We start from the raw sequence: 19,837 nt of genomic DNA, 5'->3' as shown, positions 1-19,837 counted from the left end.
CAGAGCTGTGTCAGTAGCCAGGAGCCCAGGCCAAACATGGCATCCATCACCACATCACCACGACAGGCCTGCCAACACACGCCAAATTCCAGCGCTTGCCCCCTAGAAAACTCCAAGACTCTAAATGGGCCTTCGCCGAGATGGAATGGATGGGCATCTGCAGGAAGGCATTGAGCCCGTGGGCGTCCCCCTTCCGTATAGTAAAGAAACCAGGTGGCTCCTGGAGGCCCTGTGGGAACTATAGTTGGCTGAACCTAGTAATGGCACCGGACCACTATCCCTTGCCGAACATGCAGGACCTAACAGGCACCCTGCACGGGGCCAAAGTATTTACAAAAATGGATTTACTTGAGTCTTATTTTCAGGTACCAGTGCACCCTAATGACGTTCCGAAGACAGCCATCATCACACCATTCAGAATGTATACCTACTCCTACTCCACCTTCGGCCTCAGGAACGCAGGGGCCACATTCCAACACCTTATGGACACCATCTTGGGGGACCTACCTTTCTGCGTTTGCTACATAGATGACATCCTGATCTTCTCCAGGTCCCTGGAAAAACACCTGTGCCACGTCTGGGCAGTGCTGAAACACCTGCAGGAGAATGGTTTGGTCGTCAGGTTCAATAAGTGTACCTTCAGAGCAGAAAAGGTAGACTTCCTGGGCCATGAGATCTCCCCGGCAGGTGTCCGCCCCATAGCCTCCATAGTGGATGCAGTAAAGAAGCAGTCAACAACCTAAAAACATCAAGTCCTACAGGAGTTCCTCGGCATGGTCAACTAAACGCTCGCTTCATACCAAACGTCGCCTGCATCATGTATCCCCTGACCGCAGTTCTGAAGGGGAAGCCGAAAGCTCAGGTGTGGGCAGCTCCGCAACAACAGGCATTTGAGCAGACGAAGGCAGCCCTAGCCAAAGCCACCACGATAACACATCACAACCCTACTGCCTCCCTAAGACTTACCACAGATGCCAGCAACACTGCTTTGGGGGGCGGTGCTGGAGCAGGTGTTAGAGGGCTCCCAATGCCCAGTGCCTCCTTCAATCACAAGTTAACACCGCCGGAGACCCGCTACAGCGCCATCGACAGGGAGCTGCTGGCAATCTACCAAGCCATGCAGCACTTCAAGTACCTCTTGGATGGCACCCCTTTCACCATCCTCACAGACCACAGGCCTTTAGTACATGTGTTCACTAAGGCGGGAGACGCATGGTCTGCAAGGCAGCAGCTGCATTATCTCCGAGTTTGGCTGCACCATTAGCTACATCCCTGCCAAGAAGAACCCAATAGCCAACGCCCTATCAAGGGTCGAGATAAATTCCATCCACCTTGGCATAGACTATGAGGACCTGGCGAAGGAACAGGCCGCAGACCTGGAAACAGCAGCCTACTGCACGGCACTCACTGCACTGAAATGGGAAGACGTGCCGATAGGAGGATCCAGTTCAACACTTCTCTGCAACACCAGCACGGGCTGTCCATGCCCACTGATCTTCGCGTCCAGGAGAAAGCAGACGTTCGATGTCATTCACGGCCTGTCCCATCCATCAGGCCGAAGAACGGCGTGCTTGATGACAGAGAAGTTCGTGTGGCACGGTATCAGGAAGGACGTTTGGCAGTGGCCGAAGAACTGCATACCGTGCCAAACAAGTAAAGTCACCCGGCACACGGAATCAGGCATCGGAGAATTCCCTCAACCATGTCAGCACTTTGGTCACATCCATGTAGATGATGTAGGTCCTCTGCCACAATCAGAGGATGCCAGATACCTCCTGATGGTCATAGACCGTTCCACACGGTGGCCAGAAGCAATCCCAATGATGGAAGCATCAACGAGCACCTGTTCAGAGGCCCTCCTGTCGAGCTGGATCAGCCATTTCAGTGTGCCTGACAAAATAACTACGGACAGGGGCTCGGCATTCTTGTTGGAGCTCTGGGTTGCCCTGGCACGCCTGATGGGGACAACTCTCCACAGTACAGCGGCATATAACCCTGCAGCCAATGACATGCTGGAAAGGGCACACCGTTCGTTGAAGGCAGCTCTGATGGCATGCTGTATTGGCGACACTTGGAAGGCCCAGCTCCCTGGGTCCTGTTGGGTCTCTGTACTGCACCGAGGGCAGACGGCAACATATCTTCCGCAGAGAAAGTCTACGGCAAAACACTAGCTGTTCCAGGAGAGTTCTTCCCCACAGCTCCAGATGATGCAGATACCTCCCTTCCAAGGCTCAGGGAAGTGGCACAGAAGTTTGTGCCCTGCTGAAAGACTTTCACGGACAGGACCCACGTCTACAGCCCTGGGGGTCTGGATACCTGCACCCATGTCTTCACCAGGATTGACGCCCACCGCCCACCCTTGACCAGACCGTACAGGGGCCCATACCTTGTCGTCAGCAGATCATCCAAGGCCTATCTCGTCAATGTCCACGGGCATGAAGACTGTGTTTCTGTCGATCGGCTGAAACCAGCGTTCCTGCTAGAAAGCGAAACTCGGGGGGAAACCCAGAATTCTTCCACAAAACGTGGCCGCAGATGATCCCTTTGCCATCCCAAAATGTGGTCGAGGATGTCCCAAGGGCCGCACTAAGGAAGTCATCCGCTCGGCTAAGCCTCCGGGCAATTCAGCAGTTGAAGCCATCCCACGTCCACAGGTATCAAGAACCCAGGGCCAGCTCCTGCTCCCAAGGCTATTCTGTGACTGATTTTATTTTTCAGATATCTTCCAATCATTACTTTTATAATTATTGTTGTTGGGGTTTACTTGTAATGACGTCAGACATCTCTTCATATTCGCATCAATCACGTCATGCATTAGCCTACATTTCTTAATATGTCAAGAGTCTCATGTAAATTGTCATGTGTAGAATTTTCTGGCCTTTCTGCCGATATGTATTTCATCATTGTACATTTATTATGTCTCAAAATTGCCATTTGTTTGTCTATCTACAAACACAAATTGCTCAGAGTGCGGGTCACGGTGATCAGAGGTCGGGCACCACGTTTCCGTCCTCACTCTGCCATGTATACCTGTGCTCAGGTAATAAACAAGTTAATACCCAGTTGACCTTTCTTGTCCTCAACCGTATTTTGAGGTTTTTCTCATGACACTGGACTTCAACTTGTGAGTAAGATGGCAGCGAACTACTTAATGCTTCAAGTTAACTTGTTTGTTGCATAAACTCTTGCATTTAGTCCTAGTTTGCCTCGATGCACCCTCTTAAGAGTTTTCAGGCCGGGGGCTTCAGGTCTCCTCGAGCGATGTGACGTAATCATAGAAAACGGAACGTTTTCTACCTGAGGGCGATGGCAAACCGCACCCCTTTGTCTGTGAGACTTAAACCAAAGACTTCAGTTGGTTTAAAAATTTCCTATTCCCCTAAAAAAGACTTCGCATGTGATGTAATATTCAATAAATTGAAAATAAATGAAAGAGACATACAAGGATTTCAGAATATACCAAATAACAGAGTTGTCGTGAAATTCTTGAGGCTGATGTTTTTGACGTCTTTATACGAGAGTATGAAGACAGTGATTAATTTTGACGGTTAATGTTTTTCTATAGGGGAAAAGGTCCTAGTAGTTAATTTGATTTGAAGACTAGAGGGTTTTAACTAGTGTCCTCAGCCAGTATGGAAAAGTCCTCTGTCTGAGATATAAAACTTTTTCCGCATGGGAGGGCAAGTGGTCTGTTAATTGGAACACGCACTGTGAAAATTAAAAAAAAGAAAATACATTGACAAAGATTCCCTATATATATATATATATATCATATGATTATATATAGGATATATATGATATATATATATATATATATATATATATATATATATATAAATATATATATATATATATATATACTGTAGATAAATATATTCATTTTTTCATTGTTTCATTTTTATAATGTTTTTCTATATAATGGCAGTAAAAAGACATGGTACAAAATGCGGAAGAGACTCAGTTTTATGACAGTTAACTATAACTTGATATGTATAAATAATAAAACCTAAGTTAAATATTTTCAATTTGAATAAATTTTCCAGCAACGCCCATCTGGTAAGGATTCTGATGAGGGTGATGTAGAAAGGAAATGATATTTCTTTTAGTATTCACACGCAAAGGATAGTGAAGGAAATGCGGAACAACCATGTGATGAAAATAATATTAACAGTGACGGAGAAGAAACTAGTATACTTGAAAACGACCAGATGGATAATATATGCGAAGCAGTAGAACAACAACAACTTGTAACCATTCCCTTATCCCAAAGTGTTGATGATGTTGCTGGAATTCCAGTTGAAATAGAAGATAATTCACAAGACTTGGATGGTAATCTTACAACTTATAATGATAATATAAAGGATACTGACAGTGACAGTGACATTTTCGTAGAAAAAGTGCATGTATGAAGGTGCTTCTTAAATTGTTGCGGAAAATGACTGATGATGAGGGGCCTCCCCACAAGGCGAACTCGTGTTCGTTATAAGTCTGTAAGTCTCTTGTCCCGTTGATGATGATAAAAATGAAGAACTGGAAGGCCAGAAAAAATAGTGCACTATGGCTTCAGTGTATAGGAATGATGAATCTGTGGATGATATTGCTGAAGAATGTGAGATGGATTTAGAGGTAAATAAAGTTTTAGATTCTTTGGTATTGTTTATGGAGTGTATAAAGCAGAAACAAATATTGAAGATGAATTGTAAAGAAAATGGTGTAAAGGTTCAAGATTTGATGTCAGAAGGGCAGTGGAATATACATTTAGAAACTGTAGATAAATTAAGTCTCACTAAAGGAAAATCCACCAAAGAAAAAAGGAAGGAGGCAAAAATGAATGGGAAATATAGGTTGTCAAAGAAAAAGAAAATTTCATTGTTTCATTTTTTCTGGTTTATAATGGCTCTTTCTGTTGCCAGCTTAAATATTAATGCCTTAAATGAGGTAAATAAGCAAACGAAGGTTGTGTCCCTTATCATGTACTATAAAATTGCTATTCTGCTAATTCAAGAGCATAATGTTAAAGATATTTCAGTTTTGAGTTATCTCACTAATTTTACGAGTATAGTGTTTAATCCATCAATCAGTTTAAAAGGCGTTACAGTGATATGTATAAATAATAAAACCAGTGTAAAACTTTGAACCAAGGAAATGGGCATTAATGGTAGAATTGTGGGTGTAAGAGTATGTTATAATAAATGTATTATACCTATTATACATGTGCATACTCCATCTGGTACAAGTAAATCTGCTGAAAGGGAAGATTTCTTTAGAAATGAAATATTGTACTAACTGAGACATAATAATGATTATCTAATTTTTGGAGGGGTCTTCAACTGTATAACGTGCACAAGAGACTGCAGTAATAATAACAAAGCCTTGCTGTTTAAGTCTGTGAGTACTCTTGTGAAAAAGATTGTTTTTGAAAGATAGTTACAAATTCTCAAACAGAATACCAGAGTACACTTATATATGTGAAAACTATGGATCCAGACTACACAGGATGTATATTGTAAAGTTATTTGATAATATAATATCTGTTGACACCGTTCTAATAAGTTTTCAGATCATATTATGGTTGTTTTGAGGTTAAACATTAACACACATAAAATCTGCACAGGGTAATGGAAGTTAAATGTAAAAGTTTTAGATTCTGATGAAATTGGAGAAAATTTTGTGCACGTATGGCAGTGTATAAAGCAGAAACAAAGGTACATTTGATAACATGCTTGTATGGTGGGACTAGGCAAAATTACAGTGTAAAGATTTCTTTGTCAAATTGTGTAAAAAAGATATCACAAGAAAAGTATGGCTTGCTGAACTTACTACAAACAAGATTACGTCATTTTTATGACATTAACTACAAAACTAGTGTAAATTATGGCAGTATTAAACTTCTCAAGTGTAGGATTTGTGACATCGAGAATGAAATTTTAGAAGGTATAAAGATAACAGCCGAACTAAATGATCTTACAATGGATAAAACAATATCTGCACATCTACTTGGTACCTAAAAAAAGAAAAATCATGCTAACATTACTAGCATAAAAAAAAAAAAACAGATGGTTCCATTATAGAAAGCACAGAGAGGAATTTTTTTTTTGTTAAGGATCTTTTTGAAAGATTTTTAGTATGGTCGGAGGTTAGGAAAAAAGTCAAGACTGTTATCTTAGCTTCTGTCATTCTGTTTTCGACCACGAAAATGTAAATTTGTTGGGCAGAGATTTAGAGGAAGGTGAGGTTTTCGATGCTATCAAGAGTATGTGTAAAGGTAAATCGCCTGAATATGATGGGCTTCCTATAGAATTCTACAAAAGGTGGTTCTAGTAAGAAGTTTGTATAAGGATTGTGAAAGTTGTATTTTTGTAAATGGGTTTATTAGTTACCCTTTTTGTATTAAAAGTTCTGTAAGACAAGGTTGTCCGATGTCAATGCTGTTATGCTGTATATTTCAAGAGCCCTCATATAGGGCAATTAAGAGTAATAAGAAGCCCTCCTAATAGTGTAAATATATGTCTGCAGGGTAATGCAGATGATTCATCTGTAATTTTGTCATCTGATGATTCAGTTAGAGAGTGTTATGAGGAAATACAATTGTTTGAACTTGCGACAGGTGTACAGCTAAACAAGGACAAAACTAGTATAATTGGTTTTGGTAAATGGGAAAATCGAAACATCTGGCCTCTTAGTTGGTTGAAAACTGTTGGCCGTATAAATATTCTTGGTATAGTTTATTATAGTGATTTTGAGGTTGCGTGTGAAGAGAATTGGTCTCGCCTTGCTAAGTTATTAAAATATCAGTAGGAATGTTTAATCAAAGACAATTATTTATTTTCCAGAAGGCTGTTATTATTAATCCTCTAATTTTGTCCAAAGTTTGGTATATTTCTCACACCTTGCCTCCCTCAAAGAAGTACATTGCTCAAATAAATATGCATATTTTCCAATATATCTGAAGGGGCAGAGATACTCTTTGTTTGTTTAAAGAAAAAGGTGGATTGGGAATAATAAATGTTTACTTTAAATCATTAGCGGTTTTCAGTTCGATAGTTCTGAATGATATTAGAAAGGATATTGGTTTAAGTAATTTCTATTGCAAGATGAGAATAAGCTTTTTGTTGGATTTAAAGAAAGTAAATGAGGTTTCATTTGTGTCAACATCATTTTATTCCTAACTCAAGTAGTAAAGATGCTATAATTATATAAGGCCAGAAAATGCACCAAAAATTTAAGAGAGTTATCTACTTTTGGACCGGAAAATGGTATGGGAGAGCATAAAGAAACCTTCCATTGGTATCATGGAAAGAGATTTTGTTTTTAAATGTACTTATGGAGCCTTGGCGATTAACAATCGGTTGGAAATTTTAGATGTCAGAAACAGTGATAAATGTGATAATTGCGAAGACGTTGAATACATATTGCATACTTTTTATTTCTGTAGTCACATAAAAACAACACTGATGTATTTCAGAAGTGTGCTATTCCTTACGTGCAACATAAACAGAGACAATTTTTTAAACACATTAATATTCAGTTTCAATTATAGGACAAAAAAGGATTATAATAGTGCCACTGTATTAACTGTAGGGTATTTGTATGCTGTTTGGATTATCAAAAAGAAACGTTATACGAAAGAGGAAACAGATGCCTTTGTTAAGAGCAAATTTTGTTACGGTATGTGGTTATTAAAAAAATAATTACAGAGAGAGAATAAATAAAATGTTCACAAAAGAGTACATTAATTACTGTTTTTGAAAAATTTATTTAAAAATAAAAATTCATAGCAGGAACTCTATTAAATGTCATGGGCTTATGAAAATTAGGCAAGGTTATAAGAATTGTTATGAGGGTTACAAATATTGCAGAAATTGTAGTTGTGATAACTGTCATATATTATATCATTAAATTATGGAACTCAGAATTTAGGGATTATGATATTACCGGTGTTGAGATTGTTTTTAGCATTGTTGTATGCAAACTAACTGTATTCTTGGTAAGAAGAAAAATTATCATTATAAATTTATGTAAATACTGTGAAGTAACTGTAAAACTGCATTAATGTATTTTTCTAATAAAAGACAAAGGAAGAAAAAAAAGATAAAAAAATTTGAAATATACTAGACTGTTTAACAGAATTCACTTGCAAGTGAATACACATGTGAAAGGCCTATATCAAATTTTAAACGTAAGCAGATTAATGTTAGCCACCCTCATGGAATTGTTGAAAACTTCATTTGTTGAACACTTATAGTGGAAATGTGGTTTGGGTATGTATTTTATTTATTTTATATTGTAGGTTTATTGACATAGTAATTTTACTTAAATGGGGTGTATTAACATGCTCATACATCCACCAACAAATAATACATCTGTTCAGTATACATTACATATTTTCTGTCAGTAATACAAATCAATTGTCTTAACAAAAGTTGGGAAACTTTTGAACAATTCTAGGACAAGCACCATTATTCAAAAAATAACTTAATGGATAGGTAACATTGTTAATTTGAGTATCTCTAAGTTCTGATAATTCATTATATTCTAAAAATAATGTTGGATCTTATGTTTACTGTACGTGGCTCACCACATAGTTTACAAGATCTTCCTTCAGCATCAATATACTGCCAACAGTATTTATAACCCAAACTCAGTCTCATCGTAAAGTGTCCACTTTAGATAAAGTTTACCATACACAATATTTGTATTTTCTGAAACAAACAAATAGTGCCTCATACTTGCTCTGCTATCGTTTATCATTCTTTGAACTAAAGCTGTTTCCATCTCTATGTAAATAACATCTTTTTTTGTAGCTTCTTTGGCCAAGTTATTACCCACTTCATTTAAATGAATATCTACATGCGAGGGTATCCAGAAAAACTTAACAACATAGGCCTGTTCCTCTATCGCATATACTAATACTTTACAGTCATTAATAAAATCACTGTCAACTGGATTTTTACTTTTGAGAGCAAATAAAGCACTTTGACAGTAAACAAAAACAAACACATCCTTTCTTTTATTGACCACCAATTTCAACCCTTCATGAATCGCGTGTAATTCAGCAGAAGTAGTAGATGTCTTAGGTTATCCTCAATTCTTTTAGACAAAATCTCATCAACAAATGTCAGTCTCTTAACATTCTCGCACAATGACTCCACACCCAACCTTCACACCCTTGACAGAGCTATCACAGTACATGTGGATGGTGTTACATCTTAGCTAAGTACTAATTTTGGATAAAAGTCCAAAGTACAAATATTAACATTTATTCTACGACATAACTATTGTTTAATAGACACACCTTCTCCAACTTTACACAACATTATAAAATGTCATATTTCGTCATTGCTTTGTGCAGTTTATTAAAATAAACATTACATTTAACACTGAAACCTCTATTACCTGAACAGTTATCAAGAGCCACCTTCAGTGCTTTTTCACCTCTCCTAATCACATGGAGAGCAGCTATGCTCGCTATCTCCTGGATTCTGTCGACAATGCTTGACAGATTTAATTCTAATTTCATGCGTTCCACCCTTGTAACATGGAGCAGCCTAATATAATCCTCTGCACCGTTACATCCTTTAGCTAACACTTTCAATGGGCTTATTCTTGTTAGACAAACATTCTTCAAATGGTTAACTTCATCTATGGTCTTGTTAAAACCTATATACATACCTAGGTACTTATAAGAGTTAACCCTTTCCAAAACTTTACCATTCATTACAAAATTATTACCATTAATAGTCCGTACCTGAATTTTGCTTTTTTCATTCACCACCAATCCCAAATGCATGTATAAGATCTGCAACTCTGCCAAAGCCTTGCCAGAACTGTTTCATTAACACACTGTATTAAAATATCATCAGCATAAATAATAACCTCAGTTCCCCTGGGAAAGCTATGCCTCGCAATTTTATCCATTAAGATATTAAATAGAGTGGGACTGAGCTGAGCACACCACCTTGTGGAGTGCCTATTTCCATCAACTTTTCTTCAGACTCACATCCCTGATACCAAGCCTTGGCACTCCCACCAGTTAAGTAATTCTTAGTCAACCTCAACAGAGGTCCCTTAATCCCTCTATTAACAAGTTCCTCCAAAATAACATTGCTGTTAGTCCAGTCAAAGGCTCCTTTTAAATCCACAAATGCCCTGCATTTGATATCAGTATTACTTAAAGCTATAACACAATCAGACATACTTTTCCCTTTTATGAAACCAAACATATTAAGTGACAATTGGCCCCCAATCACATAAAGTAGCCTTTTAAGTATAATTCTCTCCATTAGTTTGCATAAGCAAGATGTGAGTGAAATAGGCCTACACTGCCCATTACCTTTTAGTATAGGCACAGTTAGAGCAACTTTTCACTTGGCAGGTAGTCTGACATTTTTGTAAGAAAAATTAATCAGATCTAACAAAGGGTTATCCTCCATCATAATTAAACAATTAATCACTTTATATGTAAGTCCATCCTCACCAGGGGCAGTGGATTTGCCTTTTTTAGTAACACATAAAAGCTCATCCTTTGCAAATGGTAAGCAAGTCGCATCAGTGACAGCTACTAGTAATGCATCAAGTCGACGTCTTTTAACTTGCCTGTTTCTCAAGCAAGCCTGAACATTTTGGCAGACAGCTGAAAGTTACATCTCCAGCCCATTTTCTGATTAATTCTTCGGCCTTACCCCTGGGATCAGAGTGAGCAAAAACTTTGCTCTTCCCCCCCATCCCCTCATTTTATTGACTTCGTGCCACACACCTCCAGTATGCTTAGTAAAGGAAATACCTTCCAATATATGATCCAAGTACTTCCCCCTTACCCTTTTCCTTACCTCTACTGTACAATCTGCAATTTGCATCATTGTTTCCCTGCACCGATATCACCTGGATTTTTACTCTAGTTACTCTGAGCTTTTCGGAGCTACTTGTTCCAGCCTCTTATTACATTGTCGTTTGCATATGTTAATTTCTTAAAATATTTGCCACAAGTTTGCATGGGAACATTTAAAACACCATCAATTACAATAAGCAAATCATAAAAATTTGTTTTCATCATTACCATGACCATTGACACGTTTATAATTTTTACCCCACTCACTAACCTTCATCATGAATTTAGCTTTTTAATTTAAAGATGTCTTTTCTATTCCTAAGGAAACTTCCACTGCAGAGTGGTCACTCACCAGCTCACCAGCAATAGATGCATCAACTGTACATTCAGACATATTAAAGAGTAAGGCATAGTGAATACTACTACCTCTCGTGTGTGTGGGTTCTCCGTTCCCTAAAACTCTTGCATTCTCTAGTGAGTTAAGGATATTATACATTATAAAACCATCCCTATTTTGACTACCTCTGCTTCCTAAATGGTGATGACGGGAATTCAGATCACCCAATAATAAACAGCACTCATCAAAAATGCACTGGCTAATTCTCGAAGTCCAACTTATCTGAATGTGCATACATATTGATTGCACAAAGCACACTATCCCTGAGATACAACTTGACAGACAAACGCTCAATGCCGTCAACTGTAGAAGCTGTAGACAAATCAGCAGGATACTATTCTTAACAAATGTGGTCAAACCTCTCGTATTATTTGTATTATCTGCATTAAGTTCAAAACTTCGATATCCTGGTAACTGAAAACCATTACCATTAATACCCGTTTCTTGTAAAGTTATTACATCTAAGTCACGGGAAAGTCCATAAGCATGGATATCGGTTAAACTTTTTTGGAGACTATTCACATTCCAAGATAAAGTTTTAAGAGAAAGTGTCTTCATTTTCCCCAATTTCTTGCCGAAACTTTTTAGTAAATATAACTACATCCATTTTAAGATCGTCATTTGGCTGCTGCATATAATCCAGTACCGTATCCAACAAGGAAGCCATCGTAGTAACAAGGCTGTTATTAATTTTTCCTTCTATGGCCAATGCATTCCTTATTTCACAGTGATTTGCATCCGTAAAACTGTCTTGCCTGAATGCACTTTTATCATTTCGCCTAGAAATGGAAATTCCGTGTCCATCCGTGTTTCTACTTACTATATTAGAAATGTTTTGTAATTCATTACACTTCCTATCTAAAGGAATTACCTTAACCTGGTTATCAAACCCATCACTGTATTTAGAAAAGTTCCGTATATCAGCACCGTCACATACTCCAATAGAAGTCGCTCTGTTATCATTAATAACTCTTCTGAACTATTCTTGCATACTCACAATGAGCTTTTTAAGCTCACTGATCTCCATACGGAGTGCTTGAATGACACTGTCATGTTTATCACAAATTAGGTCATGACTATCTTTGGTCTGATTGTTGAACATTTCAATTTGACTCCGCTTTGCTGCTTCGCTGCATTCCCACATATTTACACTTGGTATAATATCAACATTTACCTCCCCGTTCCCTGATGGTTGCTGTACCGAGCTTAAAGTCTCCTTACCCTCTATGACCGGCCTCTACTAACAAAGCCACGAATTTCCATTGTGGTCGCTACCACAATTACAACACTTTGGAACAATCTTAACATTCTCCTTTATTTCTTTAGACATTCTTTTCATTCATGGTTTTTGCTGCAGCACCTACATCTAAAGCTGTTGTCACATTTAAATGCTAAATGGCCCCTTCTGCTGCAATTGAAACACAATCGAGGATATTCCTTATATACAGATACCTTTCTATACCCAATACAGGGAACAAATAAGCTCTGTGGAACATCTCTTTATGAGCGCAATCGCCTTTGGCTTTGCGCTAGTTTGGCCATTTTGTTTAACCTATTGTCCTTTGGCCCAAACAACCCGATCATCAACATGCAAATCTTCTGGATCTAGACACAATGGGTATTGAGACACAACCACTTTGGTGCACTTTTCGTCATCCCCTTGGTTTATCTAGTAGAACATTTTCAAAACCGGCATTGTTAAATAGTCAGCTGCTCTATCATCTTTGACAGTTACACATGGCTTATATTTACCTTCCTTAAATAAGACCTCAAACTCTGGAAATTCCTTATAAAGCCTTACCATCCAGTGCTTTTTGTTGTCAAGTAATTTGGGAAAGGACAAACATTTCCGATGGCCAGAAACAGGATCCAAAGCCTTTGTGAAGGTAGGTCATGTCTGTGAAGTGCTCTGCGTAAAAATGCCTGACTTGAGTGATGTTCAAAGTGAATACGAAGAAGAGGAAGGAAAAAGAGAAAATAAATGCTGTAGAAATCAAATCATGTATAGGAAAGATCAAACTATCATACGAACATTATCTCATAATTATCGTAGCATCACCTAAAGATGGAACACTAAAGAAAATACTGGAGAAGGATGAGTCAACCCAAATCAAGAGAGAGTCAGCAACCTGCGGACATTGGTCTGGGGAAGTTGATGATGAGGGAACTTGTTGTGAAATGTGTGATGCATGGTTCCACTATGAGTGTTCAGGTATCGAGGTCAGATACACACCCATACTTGGGAGTGACAACATATTGTACATATGTATTAATTGCAAAAGACCTGAACAAAGAACACAAAAAACCCATTGAATATGACCTTGAAGATATAAAAGAAAACACAGAGATATTAACAAAGTTGATTCAGGATTCGGCTCAGAAAACTAGTGGCGTAATGATCAACATAGATGAAATCCGAAACAAAATTATAGTCTGTGTCCCGACGGATGACGATGACATTGTCGATGCCATTGTAAAGAAAAATCCATGGATAGGTAACCTCATTTCTGAAAATTACGACCGGAAAATTATAAAGGAAATGATAACCAAAGGCGACAAATTGTGTACACTGTAAAGCCACTGCAAAATATACGACTGTTACATGCCCTATCACTGCTATAAATGTCGGGAATTTGGTCATAGCGCAACAAATTGTAGAAATGACCAAGCTTGCCCTAGGTGTGGTGAAAATCACAATTCAAATGAGTGAGCTAGCAGCATCTTCAAGTGTAAAAATTGAGTAAAGAAAGGACATAGTGATACTAAAAATAAAACATATGGTGGCAATAAGTGCACAGTATATAAAGAATATGTCAAAGGTGCAAAAAAAAATTCGGATCATGGTTTTGACTAACAATCTTCCATGCAATTTAAAAACCATACAGTCCGTAGGAAATAAAACTATTACTATTAGACATGCAAGTGAAGCATATAGGCTATTTGAACCTAGAACAAATTGTAAGTCAGGCGAGAGAGCATTTGTACACTGTGCACCAAAACTATACAACAAAATACCGCCTAAGTGAAGAGCATACAAGAAGAAAGCAAATTTAAAGAAGAACTATAGACTCTCCTATTGTGCAGGAGCTACGATACTGACGAGGAAACACTGAAAAACAATTATGATATATAAGAAGTCCTTAGTGTAAATGGACACACGATAGGTGCGACTGAAGAATGTCTATAAGGATAAGATACTGGATGTTTTCGTAAAGGAATATTTACTTTATATAATTTTTAATTGGATAAGGTAGTCATCTTAAATAATACCAGTAAACTTTTTTAAAAGGTGAAAAAAACTTATGTCAAAAGTATCAAAAGTAATAATTGGTGTTTCTTGTACATTTTATGTAGAAGGTATTGACCTACGATTGTTTGTTTTGTACCAGATTTGAGTATCAGTAAAGGTACTTCATTCGGGAATGGTTTAAGTGTATGACTTGTATAGTCTAATAAGGATGTAAGTTTGATTATTTGATTATATACAAATGTATATATTTAAAATATTTATAAAATCTGATAATGTAGTTTATTTTATAAAGAAAAAAACGTTCAGTCAATAGCCTAAATAAAAGTAGTTATGATGGTGGAAATTCATTACTCAGTAAGATGCAGAGAATAAGTAATGATGAGCGTGTGCTGAATAATCCGCAAGCGAGTTTACTTTGTTCACTTTGGCTTTATGTACAGCCCTCCACAGGGATAACTCCCTCTCTGGCGGGCCCTTGTACCAACAAGCTCTTCATTGTTTGGTGTTTTTTGGAGTTATAAGTGGCTCACTCAAACTATGATTAAGATATACAGTGGTGTACTTTAAAGTGACGTGACTTCACAAATTGGTGTGGAACGCCGTTTTTGTTATAAGGAAGTGTGTATTTTTTAAGTAACATGCATACGAGTGCGTCACTGGGTGCTGGCCAGTAACTTCATATTCCCTGAGGCGTTTTGCCTCGGTGTCTGGTCCAGCGTTCCACAGACGGTGTACGTTTTCTTTTTGTTTAGCCCGACAGACTTGCAGAATGGGCTCGTTGTCCCAGTTTTTGAATTTTTGGGAGGGAAAGACTCCATCTGGCTTAATTTTTCGCTGAATTTATGTGTCAGTTGACCGTCTTGGTGATGTGTTATTTAGAATAATGAAACTTTGAATTTTGAACTTCACAGGAGTGCAGAATGCTAGCAGAAACAAAATAATGGTGAAATTTGGATCTGAAGAGAGGTTCATGGAAGTTGTGAGGGAATATCAGGTTAAAGTCATAAAGATAAATGATATAGATACGGTAAAGACAGTAAACATCAGCACTGCCGTAACATACGTATCAATAAGGAATGCACCTTTTGAGTTGGCAGGTGAGTCAGTCATGCACATTATGAGCAAGTACGGAGAACTTGAAGGAATAAGGAACAATAAGTTTAGTAATGGGCCACTTCAAGCTTTACTGACCGGAACGCGTACTGTTAAGATTGATTGGTTGATTTATAGATTTTTGGCATACATGCCAAGCACTGGGGCAACTAAGGCCATTCAGCGCTGAAACGGAAATTGACAGTAAACGTTTGAAAGGTGTAACAGAAGGAAAACCTCGCAGTTGCACTATGAATCAACTGTTATGAGAGGGTGGACAGTAAGAAGGAAGAAAGAGAATATGAACGGAGGTACAGTAGAAGGAATGAAAGCAGTTGCAGCTAGGGGCCGAAGGGACACTGCTAAGACCCTTAAGTAATGCCTACATTGCACCGCATGAGGTGCACTGACGGCACTGACGGCACTGACCCCCTACGGGGCGTACTGTCAAAATGAAAATTAGGGAGAATATTCCTTCACCAATTAGTGTTAATGGATATAATTTACCTATCTTGTACAATGGACAGAAAAGGACTTGCTACAAATGCCGTCAAGAGGATCACATGGCTAAAGACTGTCAGACTCTAATCAACGAGTAATTGACCACATGGAATGAAAGACTTTCCTGATAAGAAGTCAGACCAAAGGAACCAAGCTGAATCCGGTGATAGTGGGATCTTGAAACTGGATCTTGGAAGGAGCGAACGTGAGAAGGCAAAGGAAAAAAAATGGCGACGAAAATGAACAATCAAAAGGTAAACGCAATCACTGCAACAATAGAAACAGAAGCACCTTTGATACATAATGTTGACGGAGATTAAGAAGTCTCAGAAAAAAAAGGAAAACGGAGAGGAAAATTTAACTTCAGATCAAGCGACTGAAAGTGATGAGGAGACCTTTACTTGTATGCTCTCCTCAGAAGATGAAGGTGCTGTCAGTGGAACAACTACAAATACACAGGAAACAATATGATAATGACGGGTTGTTTTCGGCAATGGTCCAAGTGCCGTATACATATCTTTAATGTTAATGATTGGGAAATTTTTGTTTACATAATTTTCTAATGCCCTCTATTGCGACTGAATGTTAAACATTTGAAGTATAAGACATCTCCTTTATAGGCGTCAGATCCAATAAATAATTCAACCGCATATTACAATAGTCCAACATTTTCCGTTATATCTCTTAGAAAGGCAATATTGCTAGATACATCAATTATACCCAATTCTAGACAACATTGCTAGAATTTTTGCTTCTACATCAATTATACCCAATCCACCTTTTTCTTTATTTAAGCACAAAGTTCTTCTATTAAATGGGGCATACAGTCCACTCCAAATCTACTAGAAAACACTAGCGATTAAACCTTTTAGATTTTCCTGATGAGGCGGGAAAGTGTGTGCTAAATGCCATACCTTTGACAACAATAATGTATTCACTGTAATTCCTTTTTGAAACAGTGATGGTTTCCTAGCTCTCGGCATGTTTAGGGCATTGCCTGCCTTATTCCTCACTTCCTTCCAATTCATTTCCACTGTTACCAAGTAATCATTTCCATAATAATAAATAAATCCTTAGTATTTTCAGTGTGCCTGGCACCCGTAACCACTGAATTGGCCAGTCTGTCTTGTTTTTTTCATTTTCTTATACCCTTGATGCAAGTGTTATCTTTATTTATCTTCGCTCCAGTGGCTTTCTGAAGAAGGTTTATTTCTTTCAAACAATCAATAATGGATTCCTCTGTAGGAGCAAACACATATAGGTCATCGGCAAAACCCAACAGCTTTATTTTCATATCATTTGGTAAATTTGCTCCAACATTACTCTTGATTTCTTTTATCACTCGGTATAAAGGCTCTTGGAACATAGACAATAATAAATTGACAACGGGCAACCTTACCTAACTGACCTTTTTATGTGAAATTCCTTTCTCATAAACCCGTTTACACTTATTCTGCTTATTTTTCTTATACAGAACCCTCATCCAATTTATGAACTCGGCTGGGAGACCGAATTTTTCTAAAACCTTCAACACAAAACTGTTGAGTACACGCTCAAAAACCTTAGACCAATCCAGATTTATCACTGCCAAATTTCTATCAATATCATTAACATAATAAAAAATATCTGACAAAATTATTGCACTGTATAATTGATCTCCCATCTACCGCACAAAATTGCTCTCCTGATATAAAGGAGTTCACAGCCCTTTGCAACCTATTTTTCTAAACTAGCAAAATTTTGTAATCTACATTCAAGAGAGATATCGGCTTCCAGCTTTCTATTAGCAAAGGACCACCTTTTTCCAGCTAACTTAATATCACAAATGCTTCTAATTACCTTCAACATGTCTTCCTTTATTACCGGCCATAATTTTTTTTTATAAAATTCAACAGGCAAACCATCACTTCCAGGGGATTTTTTTTTTTTTTGTTTCATTGATTTTAAAACCAACCATATCTCTTCTATATTAAACTCTTCCTTTAGGTTTTCACTTCCTCCACTAGTACCTTATTACATTTACTTAGAAAATGATTAATTTTCACCTGATCACCTCTCACATAATGAAACAAATTCTCATAAAAACTCTTCGTATGTGATAAAATCAGATTCCTGTCCGTGGTAATTACATTTTCCCGGATTTTAAGTTTTGTAATACACATCCTGTTCGTCCTGAGGTTCTCTCTTCCCGACAAAAACGTCGAGATTTTTTCTCCTTCGGCCATCTCTTCTACTTTCAACCTTCTAGCATTTCATTTTGAACGTCATTTATCCTTTTTTTAACAACCGAATCTCTTTATATTTATTTCCATAGCAGTAATGTATTTCGTGTAGTTGCTATAATCTTGCATGCAACAAATTTACTGATCCGTATTTTTCTCTGGACACTCTTTTTGATAACTTCATAAAGAACTCCTTTACTTGTACTTTTGCCCAGTCCCACCATTTCAAAATATCCATAAGTACCCCCTTTTTTTTTTTTTTTTTTTTTTTTTTTTAATCCTGTTCCAAAATGAAATAAAGGTTTCCCTCATTCCCTCCTCCTCCAACATACTGTTTTACCACGCCAGCACTAACCTTTACCTTTATCAGCACCGTAGAGTGATCAGAAAAGTTTGTAGGAATTGTATTTGTGTTATGAATAAGTTCAGTTAAATCCTTTGTATATATACGATCAACTCGGGATCCATATTTGTCTTTAACGAACGTAAATTTCGGCATACCTTTATATACTGAATAGTTATCTTTTAGTCCTCAGGAGTTAATTAAATTTTTCATTGCCTTTGATACTAGAGGGGATTCACTATTACTGCAATCTCCTCTGAGAGCTATACAGTTTAAATCACCACCCAATATTAACCCATCAATATTGTGTCTTAAAAACCATAATAAACTAGTCCTGTAAAAATACACCACATTTATACCAAGAATTTTTCCCTCACAATCCTTTTCCGTTGTTATCACTTTTATGTCTTTCTTTTTATCTTTACAGAACATCGTTCCTCCTTTTATTAACAAGGTTGCATTAACTATAACATCATAATATTCACATTGTGTTTTTGTTTGGTCATTATGTCTGTTTCATATTTTCTCATTAATGACACCAATTTCATTTGCTTCCCGAGCTCATTTAGTCCATTTTTATTTAGAGTTGCCACTGATAAAGCCATTGTAGTCTGCGATTTCGATTTCCGTTTCTTTTTCGTGTGATTGGTTATGTTCACTTTATTACCTTTACGTTTTTCCTGTGAACAATTGTCTCGTTTTAATTTCATTTTCCGTACACTCTCCATATTTACAGTATATTCAGGTTGCTCGAATCTTCAATTTCACATATTGTCGAGTCACTTAACGTAGCACTCACAATATTTGCTTCACTAGTTCCCATTCCAGTATCCATATTTCCATTTCTAAATCCTCCCCCCCATCCTCTCTGGACACCGAACCTATACTGTGGTTAGTATTCCTCCATCCCGTCTACCGAACCTGATTTTTTCAAACTCTCCACTGAAGAGTTCAAGTCCTCCAGCATTTCTATATGCTCATCAGTCACTGGGTTTTTTAAGTCAGCCATCGTTATATCCACTACTACCGGGAAAGTCAGCACACTGTCACTCTCCATAACTTCCTTTTCGCCTTGTTTAACTAAAGCTCTTTCATCTTCATTTACACCTCTTTTCTCAGTTACTGGACACTCTAGACTTTGGTTGATGTCTTGCTGTTTTTCTCTTTCTCCTTTCCCCTCCATCTCAGCAGCCAGAAGGACATC

At 37.7% G+C, this 19,837-nt stretch overlaps 1 protein-coding gene across 1 annotated transcript; it reads right to left on the bottom strand.

Annotated features, from left to right (window-relative positions):
- Positions 1–9,917: 9,917 nt before the first annotated feature.
- On the bottom strand, positions 9,918–19,468 carry LOC136836143 (uncharacterized). Its single transcript, XM_067100140.1, has 2 exons — positions 19,368–19,468; positions 9,918–10,149 (listed from the first exon to the last, which is right to left on the bottom strand). Exons 1-2 carry the CDS (start codon positions 19,466–19,468, stop codon positions 9,918–9,920), a joined length of 333 nt encoding a protein of 110 aa, XP_066956241.1.
- Between the last annotated feature and the right edge of the window lie 369 nt (positions 19,469–19,837).

Source organism: Macrobrachium rosenbergii, chromosome 56, assembly GCF_040412425.1.
Source record: "Macrobrachium rosenbergii isolate ZJJX-2024 chromosome 56, ASM4041242v1, whole genome shotgun sequence".
NCBI classification, from domain to species: domain Eukaryota; kingdom Metazoa; phylum Arthropoda; class Malacostraca; order Decapoda; family Palaemonidae; genus Macrobrachium; species Macrobrachium rosenbergii.
This window is presented reverse-complemented; position numbering and strand designations above follow the sequence as displayed.

Excerpts from the sequence above, each read along its gene's own strand:
- LOC136836143 (XM_067100140.1), bottom strand. The coding sequence starts at position 19,468 with ATGGATACTGGAATGGGAACTAGTGAAGCAAATATTGTGAGTGCTACG. Across the intron at positions 10,150-19,367 it reads TCGAGCAACCTGAATATACT|GGCATTTGTGGATTTAAAAG; the intron begins GTAAATATGGAG and ends TATCAAATGCAG.